Here is an 18,366-nt window from a genome sequence, read left to right on the forward strand (position 1 = left end):
ATGGCAGGCTTTTACATTTTATAGCAGGACAAGTCAAATTCCATGAGGCTAATAAATATATTTCATAAGATGTCTGGAGAAAAATACATTATGTCTGCTGGGTGTTCAAGGTTTAATTCCTGTTAAATATTTATATTCTCTGTCTCGATTATTCATCTTTTTTACCCAAAAGGCAGAAAATGTGGTGTCCACAGAGATCAGCCAGTCTGTCTGTCTTTGATTCATTTGGTCTAATCTACGTCTAGTGAAATATAATTGATGACCACCTGGTCTATTTCCACGTACTGCCTTTAAAGTGGACCTATCATGCTATATTTGAATAATATAGTGTAGGACCATACCTATATAAGGCATATTTATACTTTTTTTTTTTTCAAAATACCAAACAGATCATGCATTTTAGCCATGCCTCATTTTGCTCAATTTGACATTTTTTAGCTCTGGATTTGCAAGGGCTGATTCTGTGATGAACAGCACCATCTACTGGCCTGGCATATGTACTACAGCGTCTCCAGCGCTTTCGAACGTCAATGGCCGTGGCTGTCTCCTCCTGATTGGTGGAGTTGGCCCAATAGCCGTAGCGCCACCGTCCTGACGTCAGGACAGTGTTCAAATCTGGATCAGTTTTTATCAGATCCGTTGCAGCCCCTTTTTTAGAGATTTGGGTATGGAGGAAAATAGAGAGGGTTGTGTTTTCTGACACTTGGTGAGTTCCCTGGAACACCGGGGACACATATTCATGTATAAAAGACGTACAAAAGTGCATTTTGCATGATAGGTCCCCTTTAAGTGAAAGATTCCTTTTGACCAACATTTGTATTACAATCATGGAAGATTTGTATTATTAATTTTAAATAGATGATTAAATGATGAAAACTATGCTCTGTTCCCCATTAAGGTTGACTAATAGGCTGGATATTTATATCAATGAAAGGAGCCCTTAATGCTAGTTTAATGGCAGATAGATTGGGCTTTTCAACGTTAATTATTTGTGCTATGTTTATGTTTTAAACCTTTAATGCTGATTACGCAGAAATATTAAGACTACTTTATTTGTTTAGCTCCATTTTAAACTAAATTACAAACTACTTAAAAGTGAAAATATATTAAACAATTTGGCACATTTAGCATGATAACAACAGTGTGGTATTGTTTTGTACATTACTACTAATGAATTGATATATCCTTTTATACAAATAAAGCAGAAAAGTGATTTACATTGAGTGATTTCAATATTTCAACTACAATTCAAAAGGGAAAAATGCAATGTGGATTGACTTTTAAACGAGCAAAAGTAATTTATAAACAACAGCAAGCATGATTACCTGTAGATAAAGGGGAACTGTTCCCAGGGTTCACTGTAGGTCTGTTTCGTCCCTCCTTGTTTGCCACAGTGAAAAGTCGAGAGATCTATCTGATGGTTCCATCAGGGACTCATCTGGGAGCATTTAAGCATTGTAAACACTGGGTGAATATTCCATTAAACTAATAAACTATTAACCAGATTTAACCTACAACTAGCTGGGATTGCAAGACCATAAGAAATAGTGGGAACTCTTTTCTTTGGTCTTGTAAAAACTGCCAACAGCATTTTGTACAAACATTTCTAGTTGTTTTGTTGGATTTAGAAGTAATGTTTTGCATTAATAGAGCCTATTTATAATGAAAGCACGCATGAGCTACTCTTTATCTCTCTATTATGTGTCATTATATGTTTGAACCATAATATTTAAATAAGGGTTGGGAATAAAACATTAATTTTCTAAAAGTTCAATTTAATATTGAGTCAGATTTAATTTAGCGTGGGTTTTCTTTATGCCAGGACACCTTGAGTGTTTCAATTAGATAAAAATAAAACCAATTCCGATGATGTTACACGGTCAATGTATCTTCTGGTCGTCATTGAGGAGGATTTGGAACATTTCCTGCAGTGAAAAGAGGACATCATGCATGTCCACATTAATGAAATTGATTACTAATGAATTCAACCAGGACCACAAAGTCACAGTACGCTTAGCGACGGGTGTCCCCATGCACTTAATTTTCACTTGAGATGGCCCTTTCGTATGTGAAAAACATGTCCACCAAGCCCAGAATTAATGTCTTTAAATTTGAGGTCAACATGAAAATAAAATTCTATGAACCTCTCCTGTGCCGCCCAAGAGTGTGGGTGCTGCATCTTTATTATCATGTTACCAAGCTGACCCAAGCACACACTGACTGTTTCACCAGGTCCACCTGAACAAGAAACCAAATGACATTTGCTGAACACCAACAAATATTAACACAATTTACGGCTTAGTTTTGTATCCGGTACTGACAGAAATTTGAGGTGAAACCCCTCCAGATGTACATGTTTCATACACTGTCTAACCATTCACAGATTCACCTCCTGTCCACACTGATCACATCAGGTCCCTCTTTAGACCTCTGATGAAACAGGCATTCAAACTTGGAAATAAAGATTATATAATGTATTCAAAGAAACAAGAAAAACCCATTTACAACAATCCCTGTCATTTATTAGAGCTGATAGCAAGAAAGCATACACATTAAACAGCAATCCTTTACCTGACTTAAAGTTGCTGACATCTTGCTCTTTGTCATTTGTCTCTGTAGAGTCCGCCACCTGTCTGTTGTCGGAGTGGGTCACCTGGTCTCCCTGTAGTTTGTCCTGCGGCATGGGCACACGTTCCAGGGAGCGTTTTGTGAAGCAGGTCCCTGAAGATGGCTCAGGCTGCTCCCTGCCCACAGAGGAGGCCGAGAACTGCGTGGTCAATGAGGAATGCTGTAAGAGTTTCCTTTCCTTTTGTCCGACTTTGCTATTGACAAGTGGCCTGCTGAGTGTATCAGTTTATACTATATATCTAATGTAAGTACAACTGCAGGCTTACTGTACCTTTTCTCTCCCTCTTGGCCTCAGCTCCCAGCAGTTGTCTGGTTACAGAGTGGGGGGAGTGGGATATCTGCAGTGCCACTTGTGGTCTTGGCATGAGGAGGAGAGAGCGCATGGTGAAGACGCCTCCTGCAGATGGCTCCATTTGTGGGGCAGAGGTGCTAGAAGTTGAAAAGTGCATGATGCCAGAATGTCGTGAGTAGCAGCGTTTTCAGGACCACAAATATCCTGACACCTCTCACACTTTCGCACCATTTACGAGCCAGGCACAAACATAACAGATCCAATATAAGGAGCAATAATAAGACAAAATGACCTTTCGTTTTCTTGTAGCAACTCGCTAAAGTGTAACAATAGATGATTTACATTCAGATTTAACTCCTAAACACTGAATTCAAACAGCAAACGTGTGGAATCGTTTTTTTTTTTCCCTTGTCACTTCCTGATTAAATTACAAGGTTTGGTTTTTATGCTAATGCTCATGATTGTTTAATGAAAAAAAGTCATTTGAAACATAATTAGAGTTCAAATACTTCACAAATGTATGTGTTTGATCTTCAAAAATGCATCTGATATATTACATTACATTACATTACATTGCATTTAGCTGACGCTTTTATCCAAAGCGACTTACAATAAGTACATTCGACCAGGAAGATACAAACTTGAAGAAAACAGAATCATATAAGTACATCAGGTTTCATAGAGCCAAAACATTTCAAGTGCTACTCAACTGGCTTTAGATAAGCCAGTCCTTTGTTAGTATATAAGTGCTTTGTTAGCAATTCTTTGTTATGGATATATATATATATATATATGGATGTACAATATGTGTAACTGAGTGACTCCTGCTTAGATACAATCCCCTGCATGCTGACTCCGTGGTCTGACTGGAGTGACTGCAGTGTGACGTGTGGGAAGGGTGCAAGGACACGACAGCGCACGCTAAAGTCTCCCGTGGAGCTGGGAGAGTGCACAGAAGATTTAGAGCAGGTGGAGAAGTGCATGCTGCCAGAGTGCCGTAAGTATTTTTTTATCTATACGCCCACATACTATACATGTATAATTGATGTAAATGTATGGTAATTTCGTCTCTGTTAGCAACCTGGCGCCTTGATGCAGACACATACACTTTTCACTTCTGGCTGAATACGTGCAGAGAAAGAATGTCAACTCTGTGAACCTTTTTCTAAATGTACATCTGTTGGTGCTAGCTGGTAGAAATGAATACATGAGTTCATGAGCTGTATTCATATTTAAGCTTAAACTGAAACGCCTGTCAAGTGCATCACATGACTTGATCGAAATGAAAAGCTTTACATTAAAGGTCGAACATTAGTAAGGGATTTTAAGATAACTTAAATAAGTGTAGGTTTTGAGGTCAATGAAAGCAAAATCGAAGTGATGTAAATTCAAATGTGTTAAAAATAACAAAAGCTTGACAGTTTTATTAAATCTGTATCAAAAATGTTTATCCATTTTATATTTATTTACAAACATGGGCACTGGTCAAGATGTCCTTATCAGAGGTGGGATAAGTACTCAGATCCTGTACTTAAGTAAAAGTAGAAGTACCAGAGGGTAGGAGTACTCTGTTAAAAATAAAAGTCCTGCATTCAAAATGTTACTCAAGTAAAAGTACAAACAAATTGGCATCAGAATATACTTGAAGTATGAAAAGTAAAAGTACTCATTATTCCTTTACTGTCTCTTTTTTTCCTGTATTCTATGTCGAGCTGTGTTGGCATCTTTATCCTGCTATACTGAGAAAATTATACTAGAAGCATGAGAAGCTATTGCCTAACCAGCCAAACCATAAACTTGCCAAGAAAAGAAAGATATCTTTTCACTGTGTCTCCCAAAATATAAAAAGGTTGTTGTTTTCAGTCAGACAGCCAGAAATATATACTGTATTTTTGTATTGTTCATGTCAGTGCTTATTACGTTAGAAGCCATGTGAAAATAAATCAAACCCTCTTGGAAAACTAGAAAAGTATTTTCTGTGGTGTCACTGTATATCCATGATTTACAGTACACATAACATTGAATCAGCCCCTAACTGTCATCCTTCAAAGTCAGTTACCCCTCTAATGTCAGTTTTTCACAACCTCCTTTAAACCACATAACTTTTGTTCACTTGTGTCTCCTCAGCCATAGACTGTGTGATGTCAGAGTGGACTGAGTGGTCGGAGTGCAATAAGTCCTGTGGTAAGGGTCATACGATCCGGACCCGCATGCTGAATATGGAGCCTCAGTTTGGAGGAGACGCGTGTGCTGAAACCATCCAGAGGAAGAAGTGCAAGATCAGGAAGTGCACTCGAGGACAGGCCAACAGTGACGAGAAGAAACGCCGCAAGGAGCAGCGCGAAAAGAGAAGGAGCATACAGGGCAAAGCTGAGGTCTCCACCGAGCACCCGGGTTGGTATTCACCCTCGTAACATTAAACAGTACAACGCCACACAGATAATACATATGGTCAATGAACGTTTGTTAATTTTAGGGGCGAAGATCGAGGCCCTTTCATTTGAATTTATATATTTTGTGCAAGGATATCAAATAAAATGTACTTTACTTATCACTTCAATTTGCTTAAAACACAACATCTATTGTTTTCCTTTGCAGTAAAATGCCATGAGAAAAAGTCAAAGTATAGTATGCTATTAAATGTAAGAAAGCTCATAATGGTTTAATAAAAAAGGATTGTACTACAGTATGTCTTAAAAATATAAAATAAATCATGGTATAGTTTGTCATAAGAAAGGCTATGAAAAAGTCATAGTATAGTTCGTCGTAAAAATATTATTTCTGTTGGCAATACAAAAAAAATAATTTCAAGCAAATTCAAGCCCCTCTCTCTCTTGTATATTTATTATCTATGAGTTGATGTAAAGCCTGTTTTGTTTCAGTGTTATATCAGCAACTCAAGTTTAAGGGTTTCTCAAACTACACAATGTTGTGAATTTGTAAAAAGTATTTGAATTATCCCTGAAATGTATATTTAAGATATTGTGGAATTGATAAAGAAATCTGAGATGTGCATTTCTCTGATGGTTTGTCTCTTTATCTCTTCAGGGTGTAAAATGAGGCCGTGGTCAACATGGACAGATTGTACCAAGCTGTGTGGTGGAGGTATTCAAGAACGACTCATGACAGTAAAGCAGAGGTTTAAGACTGCCCAGCTGTCCAGCTGCAAGGACAGGAAGGAGATCAGGGCCTGTAATGTGCACCCCTGCTAGGGAGGAGAGGGGGGAGGACAGTGGGGCTGGAAACAGGACAGGGCATGGCACACTGTTGCACAAGGATCCAATGCACTCTGTTAGGGCTGGAACGGCACATGCTTGAATCTGTCTCGATTAAATCCAGAGCCCAGGTGGGGGACATCAAAAGAAGTTAAACTTAAACATCCCGCTGGAAAACTCTTGATTTAAACTAGAGTGAATTTTCTGTGCTTTTAAACTAGCTCTTATACACATAAGACTCTTTTGCAAGATTACTGTAAACTTGTTGTGGTACAATGTGTCTTGAAAAATATAATTATGAAATATAAATTGATTTAATAATAAGATAAAGAACTGTTATATCTTGTGGATCCCTTAAGTAGTACAGTATATTCCAGAGTTTAAAACTTTAAAGCACAGGTGCCCAGCCATTCCAGTGTTTTATACACAGCCAATGTTCAGTTGTTTCTAGGACACAAAATGCCCAGTTGGCTTTTTACCCAGCTATATTGTTGTACATGTAGACGCACCACGGTTGAGATATATGATTTTGAGCATTGTTAGAAGATTTGTTATTTTTTTTGCTGTGGAATATTTTGATAAGAATGTGTCCCAAGATTCTTACCAAAGTCTTGCGTAGATGTTTTCTAGATGTATTCTCCTCCTTTTCTTTATCTCTGTTCCTCTAACATATTAATATTTTGGAATAATATCATCTTTACAATAAAAGTAAATGTGACAACTTGTCACCTGGATCTGTCTTTTTATTTTGGAGTCTAAATGTGTGATGGTTTACACTTCTGCTGCCACTAGATGGCAATAACTAACTAAAAACTCTTGTCTTTCATAAGAAACGGGTCAGTCCTGAGGCTGCTGGTTCCAAGTCATGCAGTACCAGCTGACATATCCCATAACTCCTCCCTGAACATATCTCCATGGATGGATTAGCCACAAGGGGGCAGTGGGACAAATGGAAGACACGTTCAATTACAAAGTCTGCGGTCATTCCTAGCATTTAAAAGAGCTAATGCTTATTTGTAAAAGCTTGGTTTTACATGTTTAATCCCCCTCTACCATAAAAAAAACAATGTAATATACCCAGGATATTTATAATTATATATAATAATCAGATTTTAGCACAAGTAGGCCAAACTGCTGTGTCCCAAATCATGTTTGCTCAACTTTGATAACAGACATAAAAAATATAATCCAAACAATTCCCGCATTCACAATTTTACTGAGGTAAAAACATTTGCAATTGAAGTATACAATTAATAAATCTGACCAAAGTAAAATTATTCTCTTTGCAGAATGCCCCATTTCAGATAATTCTTAATAATAATGATTCATACAGCAAACGCAATGGAACACTATACTTTTTTAATTAATTCACTTCTTGACCTAAATGAGGGAGAATTGAAAGGGCTTTAGTCACTTTAAAGAGAGGGGGGGGAGGTACTCGCCATTTAAAGACACATAGAGGTGGGGGTGCCAATGCGTTTAATGTACACGCGGGCTGAGATCTGGAAGGAATCTGCTCTCTGGTGTAAGAGGTGGGGGGAGGGGACGATGTCAGGCTTCCCTCACTGTGGGAACATGGGTGAAAAATTCAATATACACATCACAACGCCATTCTTGTTTCCATGCCAACACAACCACGCATGGGGTAAGCCTACTCACGTTGCAAACAGGGAAGGGGGATTGTTACTGTCGTGATTGAGCTGTTAAAACTGAAATTGCTGCAGAGACCTTAAGCTTTGGTTAAAAAAAGGAAATTGATGGAGGCTTTGCAAATAGTGTTTGTTTATCTTTTTGTGTGATCCGCTTGGAAACCCCTCTAGACCTCATCCAGTGTAGTGCAGCAGGCTGGTGGTGGTGGAGCTGTTCTGAGACTGAAAAATCAACTCAGAGATGCATTAATGCCAGTAGACCTTCCATGTCTCTGTGATATGATAATGAGTTTCCTCTGTCTATGGATACATTGATGAATATTTATATTCTGGGGGAAGGCCACACCGCTGACAGAAAAAGCTGAACTATCCAACCTCTTCCTCATTTAGCCCTTTTCTCACCGAGCTTCAAAGGTTTTAATAACTGTGAGAAAAATTCAGGTCCAGGATAGAGGATAGAAGAACTTGTACACAAGCTAGCACTCATCTATAACATCACCTTGCTGGTAGTTTTATTTGTGTGCCTCAAATCTTTGAGAAGATTTATATACTGTAGGTTACTGCAACAACCTTTTCTTATTTCCACAACACCTCAGGCACAAGGCAGTGCACAGTGGATTTATGCGTTAGAGGATTTACAGTATCCATAAATCTTATTAAACATGGATCATCAGGGTCTAAGTCTCTGATTTATGTTTCATTTTCTGCATCTGGATTCAGCCTTTTGGTCAGAAATGTGATCATTGAAAACTGTGTGCCACAAACCTTAGATCATGTTTTGTAGTGCCATTTGAATCTGCCAGAGGCATACTGTACTAACATGGCGTTTTTCCGCCAATGGCTTTCTCTGGCATGAATATGATAAACAACAAACAACACACACATTCTATCCCAATCACCTTTTTACCAATTCGATAAGATATTTTTAGCATTTTACTGATAAATACATTTGATTTATATTATTCAACTTTACTTAGGTTGATTCCATCAGATCAGATCAGCAGTGAGAAAAATTCACACTTATTTTCTGATGATCTGTCTCTTGAGTCTTCTTGGTTACAAAGCCATTTGAAACGTAATGCCCTCACATTATTAGAGGAAACTGAATCCAAGTATGTTAAATAGTGCAACAGTGCTGCAATAAACTCTGACAACAAACCTAAAAGTTATAATTGACAGTTTTTGTTCAAAGCTTCAAAGAGAGGTGTGTATTTCTCCTGATGATCATTTTAGAGACCGTAGCTCACGGTGCTGTTTGTCCACCACATATGAGGTAAACATTTGAGTCGTCTCCATTGTTAAAGTTTCCCAATCCTCTTATCCAAAAATAACACTTTCACTGATGTTATCAAACATTGTACCTACCCCTTACGCAAAGAAAATATATTTCCCCATATATTAACTGTCAATATATTGCATTATTTTGTTTTCTGATTTACTGGTTAATTGAAAAGATTTAATAAAGGAAATCTTGCTGTTGGCTACACCAACTGATACTGATTAATAATCAACATGAAAAACATATTTATTCATATCTACAAAATATATTGAAGATATATAGAATAATATATTGTGTTAATATATTACAATATATTGATATATAGAATAATATATTGTGTTAATATATTGCAATATATGGGATAATACATCAGTAATTGCCGCTTTCCATATATTGAGTAATATATGTAAATATATATAATATATTGGTTGTGTATATATGTGAACATACATTTACTATATATTAACATTTATATGGGGACATGTATGTACTATATATTCACAATTATATGGGGACATGTACTATATATATTCACAAATATATGGGGACATGTATGTACTATATATTCAGATTTATATGGGGACATGTATGTAGAATATATTCACAATTATATGGGGACATGTACTATATATATTCACAATTATATGGGGACATGTATGCGCTATATATTCACAATTATATGGGGACATGTATGCACTATATATTCAGATTTATAAAAGACCATGTACGTACCATATATTCTGAACATGAGTGCAATATATGTTCACAATGAGGAGAAATGCATGTTCTGATAAAAAGATCTTTCATTTCATTTCAAACCTTTATTTATGCAGGTGAATCCCATTGAGATCATTGATCTCTTTTTCAAGGGTGACCTGCTGCAAGTAGGTTCCACATGAATACATATAAACATAACAGAAAAACAAAAAAGGACATCATACAGCATATTTACAGTAACTACAGTTTACATAGCTAGTAACATTTACAGGTTCCAACAGTTTCCGATTGGATAGTATCTATCCTTGCTTTAAAAACATTTAGTGGAACCAAATTGCTCAGACTGTTCCAAGTTAGCGGAGCTGCGCATCTAAAAGCTATCTTCCCTAAGACAGTCCTAGCAGTTGGCACATTTAATAAAACCACAGCATTCGATCTCAGGCAGTAGCCACTTACAATTCGCCATGAGATCAGGGAGCAGATGTAGGAAGGAAGTTTCCCTAACATGGCTTTGTATATAAAAATGTACCAGTGACTGAGCCTCCGTACAGTTAGTGAAGGCAAACCTGCCCTTGCATACAGGGTACAGTGATGGGTTAATACTTTACAGTTTGTCACAAATCTCAGTGCACTGTGATAGGCGGCATCTAACTTGACCAGGCAATTGGCAGGTGCATTCATATAGATCAGATCACCATAGTCCAGTACAGGTAAAAAGGTCACAGTGACTAGCCTTTTTCTGGCCTCAAGTGAGAAACAGGACTTGTTCCTGTAAAAGAAACCTAGCCTAACCCTCAGTTTTTTAAGCAGGTTATTGACATGAAGTTTAAAAGTGAGACAATCATCAAGCCAGATACCAAGGTATTTGTAACAGGTAACCACTTCAAGTTTTATTCCTTGCGTAATTACAATATCTAAAACAGGCTCTGGTGTCTTTTTAGCTTTTGAAAAGAGCATTACCTTGGTTTTATCAACATTTAAAAGAAGCTTAAGCGCTGAGAGCTGAGTCTGAATAATGAGAAGCTTAATTTGTTTTTTTCTATCAATGTGTAACAGTTATCAAAATACTCATTAAAAGAAGGACAAGGAAAGAATAAAAGAAAAGGCCTATAAACAACACATTATGTAATGACTCAAGAACATTTTCATGTAATTATGTAATAAAACCCACATTTTGTAATAATCTGCTGCATTCTGTAACAGCCTGAACGCAATATAAAATACATTTCCCTGCATTTTGTAATAAATTATTACATTTTGCAATGGTTATTACAAAATGCGTGAGTTGCCCTTTTAAAAAACTGTAATATTCATTATGTAACCATAACCAAACTGTAAATATATCCCAAAATTGATGTTGATATACATGTTGGCTAATGAATATGGTAACACTTGATCTAGTTTTGGCCAATGAAAGATATTCTACTGAAATATTTTTAAATTATGAGTAAGGATGATTCATGGTTGAATAAATAAATAAACAGTTGTAATGTTATTGTTTGCAACTCATTTTGTAATAACCACAGCAATATGTAATAATATATTTCAAAATGTGGCGACATGTATTACATATTTGCATTGAACTTATTTACTACATAATGGGCAAATTATTACAAAAGGAGGTGTTATTACATAATGAAGGGAAAATGTATTACATTTTGTATAGGTATAGTTAATAAATGATGCATTGTTATTTCATACAGGGCCAAAAAGAGCAGTCTGTTATCCTATTTAACAATCTTGTTTTTTGTTTCACCTGGTGACAACTTTAAACATGAGCTGATCACTCATTAAAACAAGGTCCGGAACAGGGCCAACAAAACAGTCTTGTACCCTATTTGATCGTCAATCTTGTTTTTTTCGTGCCTTAACTCACAAATTCTTGTGTTAATGGATGTTCTTATATCTGATGTCTTGGTCCCTGGATGGTGGTTTACTACAGCATCTGTGGAACAGAACAATTACAAATAATTAGAAGTTCACAAAAGACAGCAGGAATTATAACAATATCCATAATATCTATATTAAAGCATGGGCTGGCTTGGTGAATAATGTGGGAATACAAATAGTGGAAGAATAGGCTTTGTACATTTTCGTCTGAGTGTGGCGCTACTGGTTGGTATATTTTATGGAATTTGGACCAAGCATCTGCATCTGTAACAGTTCTGTTTAAAACTTTTTTAAATGTAATTGCATTCATCTTTAAAGGTGGGGTAGGTAAGTTTGAGAAACCGGCTCGAGATACACTTTTTGTTATATTCCATGGAATGCTCTTAACATCCCGATAGCAATGAATATCTTAAGTGCTTTGACAAAAAATCCATAAAAAAATATCATCTGTGGAAGCCGTGGTACTGTAAAAAGCACGACCAATCATTTTAGCCGGCCCGGCTGAAATGACTGGATGGCCTACCTGCCTGTCAGCCTTCCATCTGTGCACAAACTTATCTCGTGCCCTCATTGGTCATGTGCGCGTTTGTGTGTGTTGGAGGAGGGGCTCTGTAAGGAAGTGGCAGATTTTTTCCGGCTGTGTATTTTCAAATTCTAGCGCACCCAAGCTGGTTTCTCCAAAATTACCTACCCCACCTTTAAAAGACTACTTTTATTGAATGAGAGTTTTACCTAGCACAATGAGCCTGGGGTGGTGGGAAGGGAGAACTGGGCCTCGGCATCGGCAGGAGTTGTAGTCGCCTATGAGTATTAGAATTTAGATTAACAAAGGCATAAAAAAACCCTGAAATATGTACTGACACAAAGCTACAACCCTCGATTTTGTAAGTAGTAGTAGTAAATACATATGTATACAATATACAACAATACGCATAGTGCAATTAGCAGTACCAGTAATAAAATAACTGAATAAATAGTAGTAGAACCTTTATTTAGCCAGGAAAATCAATTAAGAACAAATTCTTATTACAATGATGACCTGACAGGAGGCAAAAGGCGTCCTGAGGGGATGGGGTTTGGGAGGAAAAAAATAAAAAGACAGACTCCGGGCACTACAGAACCCAGGAGACAACACAATGACACAGAGCAGAGATGACAGGCATAGCAGTTAAACATATAAAATCTCTAAAACAATATTGCTGTGGTTCAATCTGTCATTAAAATAATATAGAACATTCATCCATTCAATCATTCATTCCTTCATGGCAAGGATAACTAAGCTGAATAGTGAATAAAGTGATATGTGAAAAGTAAAATTACAGTGAAATTAAATGACAGTGCGTTCCTCACCACTGCGATCTGGCTCCTCTGTCCTTGTGTCTTTTGGGTCTGATTCCTCACTACTGATGTCTGCCTCTCTGCATGGGCCCTCTCTCCTTATTTATTCTGTCTCAGTCACCACTGCTATCTGGCTCCTCTGTCCTCTTGACTTGTGGTTCTGCAGGCTTAGTTCGACCTATGAATTTCAACAATGCTCCTGTAAAATATATAGATATATAGTATTATGGATCAACATTAAAATAACATACACTGGAGAGCAAAATGTGAAATGCCATTGACTGTAGGCTACATATTATCCACACAATTGTCAGCAGGGGCAATAACAACTAAAATGTGAACTAACTTGAATGCATTAGTCCACAACACATAGCCTAACTAATGTTAGCCTACATAGTTACTAACATCAGAACACATAGACTAACTGTGGTTACATTACTTAACTAGCTCATCATCTTCACCAGTCAGAAAATGTCCGTTAGCCGCCGGGCTAGTTTTCGCTATGTTAAACTCCATTGACTTATGCTAAAATGTTAGCGATCTAAAGGTCCGCTATTTTTGGCTGTTTTGGGTCGACTTCAGTTGACTGTAACATCGAAAATCTTCTAAATTGAATGTTCACAAAGCTGCGGACCGGTTATACAATCATACACGAGGGAACTAACATAGCTAATTTAACTAACGTTAGCTAATGTAGCTGTTGTAGTGCCGAGAGACGGGACATATGGATAAGCAACGAGACTACTTGTAGTGTACATGCAGAATTATTTCAATTTAAAATAGTTTTAAATGCTCACACACATACCTGACTCTCGTGCTGTATTTTCCTCTCGTTTCTTTTTAATTTTCCGTTTCGAAGCACCTGATGAATGCTTTCTCTTTGACACTCAGCGACAGAATCAACAGACAGAGGCAGCAACGCAGATTTGAATCTGCCAATCAGATCAATCTATTGCTGGAGAGGGGGGGGGCCTCCCCGAAATCTGTGAGATTGATTGGTGATGATCACTGGCACGTAATGTGTCCAATGAGAACGTTAACACGTTTTAGAGAGTTATGTTTAGCGAAGACGGAGGTCAGCCACTGTCAGCCGGAAGTGGCGCATTCGAATACTGTTTGGGCTGTCTGCCGTGGATGGGCTGCATTCCACTCCAAATAGCCGGTCGGCCGTAATATATGCATATATATATATGCGTGCATATATGCATATATATATGTGTGCATATATGCATATATATATATATATATATATGTGTATATATATATGCATATTTATATATATGTGTATATATATATGCATATTTATATATATATGCATATATATATATGCGTGCATATATGCATATATATGTGTGCATATATGCATATATATATATATATATATATGTGAATATATATATGCATATTTATATATATGCATATATATATATATATGCGTGCATATATGCATATATATATGCGTGCATATATGTGTGTGTCTATATATATTTATAAACTGTATATTATTTTCCATCATTCAATGGACAATTTGTACTTTTTTAATATATAGGCTACCATCAAACATATGTTCATATATAAAGTGGGTAACTATACAAAACGAAGTGAGATAACTGTTTATGAATATCTGTTCAATTTTATGTAAACTTGTGTAACTCATGAAAGATAAATTAGTGTTTCAATAAAACTATTACATATAAATGTATAGTGCAGTTTTTGTTTTCATTGCAATATATTTTTTTTATATGTATCAATATATAGCCATACATGGTCCATGCATATATTGCAATATATTTAAAAATATAAGGACTACTTTCCCATATATGGAAATGTATGATCCAGTATATTGTATTATATTTACCAATATATTACAATATATTTTTGTTTCATAAGGGACACCTGCACATCCAGCTGTCATGGGAAAGGGAAATCTGTGAAATATGAAGTTTTTTGGCCTTGGTGTTTCTTTAAAGGAAACCTATCATGCTATATTTAAATGATATATTGTAGGGCCATACCTATATAAGGTATATTTATACGTTTCTGTTTTCGAAATACCAAACAGATCATGCATTTTAGCCATGCCTCATTTCGCTCTATGTGTTGTTTGCTGTCTACGGGTCTGATTTTGTGAGCTGCAGCTGACCACGCCCCCCTGCAGGAGAGGGGAGACGTGCTCTGATCAGCTGCTGAGCTGTCAGAAGAGGGGGAGAAAAAGAGATCTCCGTCCTCCGTGTTATTATAGGCCTATAGAGTCGTTATTCATTTGTTTTAAAGCTCAATAAATAACAAAGAAGACCTTTGACTTTTCTAATTTTGTCCGGAAGATTTAAACTTTAATGGACATCTTGACCGGCGAAAGAAACTGAAACTGAAACTCTGCCGCACGGTCCCCTCGTTCCTTGGAAGAGGCGGAGAGGTGGGTGTTTGTCATCTGCTGGTGGACTAACCGGAGAGAATTACAGTGCTTGCCTCGACGGGGAGGGATTGCATTGAATTAAAGCAGCAGAAGGAGCAAACGCTTGCCTCGGGGAGGGAGAAAGAAAGCCACAGCGGAGAATAAACAGAAGGGTAACCATGGTAACCAAGTCTTCTTCGCTGCTTTTGTGGCAGACTACAACGCCACTTACAGGCCTGGCATATGTACTACAGCGTCTCCAGCGCTTTCGAACGGCAATGGCCGTGGCTGTCTCCTCCGGATTGGTGGAGTTGGCCCAATAGCCGTAGCGCCACCGTCCTGACGTCAGGACAGTGTTCAAATCTGGATCAGTTTTTATCAGATCCGTTGCAGCCCCTTTTTTAGAGATTTGGGTATGGAGGAAAATAGAGAGGGTTGTGTTTTCTGACACTTGGTGAGTTCCCTGGAACACCGGGGACACATATTCATGTATAAAAGACGTACAAAAGTGCATTTTGCATGATGGGTCCCCTTTAAATAAAGTATTTTTGGGGGAATATTTAGTCTTTTTTATATATCATTGTTACCTCATGTTCATATGCAGCAACTGCAGTTGTATAATTTTGTGATTCACATTTAGCAATAATTGAGAAGTTTGTGCTCTCTGATTTCTTGTAGGATTTAAGTGACTTTGCAAGAGTAATATGACACATATTTTATTAAAACAGGTCCTAGTGAGCTAGGAGATGGAAAAAACCCACTATGACCCATGCTGGTCTAACCTCAAAACTAAGTTGCACACACTTTTTAATATCTGATTTGTAAAACATCACAGACAGAAAGGTATATCCGTCATTTAATGGAAAGCTATTGAAATTCTGAATCCATAGATGTTTCTCCCATCACCCAAAACCCCTGACTATTCTCTCAACTCAGTATTTACATTCTTTAATTCAAAGAAAATCAGTAATATCTTTAAAAACTACAAGTCCCTGTCTATCAGCTGTGCACCGCTACCTATCTACCAATTGGATCAAATATAAAAGTCAGCCGAATTAGTGTTGATACTGCAAGGAGACGTATTGTGTGAAGAGAAATTGAAGATTTTGTTAAATTGCTGATATATTTATGATTCACGTCACGTATTCAGTTTCGGTGGCAGTTCTTCCAGTTTGTCCAGAAGTCTTCTAATCAGGGCTCTATAAATAAAGATCTACGGCAGATGTGTAATATTGAATGCAGCCGAACCGTGTATTACAATGCCATTATGTGATGACTTTCAAAGAGAAAAGCAAGTACACTTGGAATAAAGTATTATTATTATTATTTTTTTTTTATGTTTTCGGATTTCATATCGCATAAACACCATATCCCAACGTGCATTGCGGCTAAAACATGCAATCACCGAGCTTCAACCATAGCTGAGGATCTTGGGTAATCAGTTCAGTGGGTGTGTATCGGCAAAAAAGCCTGATTATAGAATTAAACAAATAAATAAAAACAAGGATAATTGTGTGTTATTGTTGAGTAAATAACAGTGTGTTATTTAGAAAAGAATAACAAATTAGAAGGAAAAAAATATTTAAAAAATACAGATTTCAGTATTCTGAGGCTCTGAGCCCCATTTCTTTTCCTCACGGACGGCAAAAAAAGTCCAACATTATACGATTTAAAATAAAAACAATAATCGTGGCTTGATATTGAGTAAGAACATGTTTTTATGAACCCCACAGCTTCCGGTCTTCCAAGACCCGACTGTGTGACACGAAAAAAAGGGGAAAATCGTGTTGGTGAACACGAATCAATAGATTAAATGTCGTGACAATAACACGAAATGCCGTGAGACTGGGTTGGGAGACGATAGGTTGGGACGTGTCACGTGTGCCGGAGACGATAGGTTGGGACGTGCCACGTGTGCCGGATGTCGCCAATGACGTAATAGGAGCCAAAATTCTGGATCTGCTTTTTACCCATACCCAGAAAAGAGAGAGGGTTTTGTTTTCTGACACTGTGTGAGTTCCCTGACACACCGGGGACACATATTTATGTATAAAAGACATCAGAAAGTGCATTTTGCTTGATAGGTCCCCTTTAAACAGCAGACATTTCGTTTAGCTTTGAAAAGACACTGAGGCAAAAGCTTTGTGGAAGGACTGAAGGTGATTGAGTTGCCAATTTCCTTTTTGAATGTGACTCGTCAATCCATAAATTGATTAAAAAAAATACATTGAAAAGGAAGGAAGAATTAAATGAATCTGCCCATTGATTTTTTTTTTTACAAGAAAGGAAATGCAGGTACAGAATAGCTCCCCTCTGTATTGGCCTCTCAGGCAGCTCCTTAGCCTGGACAAAGAGACAGAGAAAATATAGGATTTCATAAACTAATAAACCTCAGAAGAAAAATCGATATGGTTGCTAACCCTGCAAAGGCTCTTTTCCACAAATGTATAGACCACAGCAAAAATCAATGTCCAGAGTTTATAACCTGTTCAGACTGGACACAGGAGGATTTTATGAAATGTCGGTTAGCGTTACTGTATCTTCAGAATATTCAGTTAAATAAACAATTAGAGTCAGTGAGGCAGAGCCGGGGCTGTGTGAAGTTTCCAGCCCCGGGGCGGCCTCCCTGAGGGTACGGCTCATTATCTGGCTCCGGAGTGTTGCAAGTTTAATTACAAAACTGAAATAGCCATTCAGTTTTTGTCCTGCTAATTTGTTTCTCTCTTTTATTACTTGTCACCTCTTTCTAGACTTGGAGAAAACTAGGAAAATCTTTTAACAGCGATAACACAGAAAGATTCTCCTGTCATTGTATCTTTCTGTTGCTGGGGAAACGCATTTTGCTGGGATTCACAGAGCACTAATCTGAAATTGACTGGCATTCCACAGCAAGTCTACAGAGACTCGGTATGAGACCCCGCTTGTTACTGTAAATTAAAGCTTGAGTGGTAGACAACAAACAG

At 37.3% G+C, this 18,366-nt stretch overlaps 1 protein-coding gene across 2 annotated transcripts in view; it reads left to right on the top strand.

Annotated features, from left to right (window-relative positions):
* Positions 1–6,180, top strand: part of spon1a (spondin 1a) — a 71,058-nt gene extending 64,878 nt beyond the window's left edge. For both annotated transcript variants that reach the window (XM_034116184.1, XM_034116185.1), the window contains exons 12-16: positions 2,620–2,790; positions 2,924–3,091; positions 3,753–3,917; positions 5,048–5,314; positions 5,969–6,180. In XM_034116184.1, the coding sequence (XP_033972075.1) occupies positions 2,620–2,790; positions 2,924–3,091; positions 3,753–3,917; positions 5,048–5,314; positions 5,969–6,132 (935 nt within the window). In that variant the 3' untranslated portion in view covers positions 6,133–6,180. The remainder of the gene's footprint in view (positions 1–2,619; positions 2,791–2,923; positions 3,092–3,752; positions 3,918–5,047; positions 5,315–5,968) is intronic.
* Positions 6,181–18,366: the final 12,186 nt, after the last annotated feature.

This window comes from Trematomus bernacchii, unplaced genomic scaffold (genome assembly GCF_902827165.1).
Source record: "Trematomus bernacchii unplaced genomic scaffold, fTreBer1.1, whole genome shotgun sequence".
NCBI classification, from domain to species: Eukaryota; Metazoa; Chordata; class Actinopteri; order Perciformes; family Nototheniidae; genus Trematomus; species Trematomus bernacchii.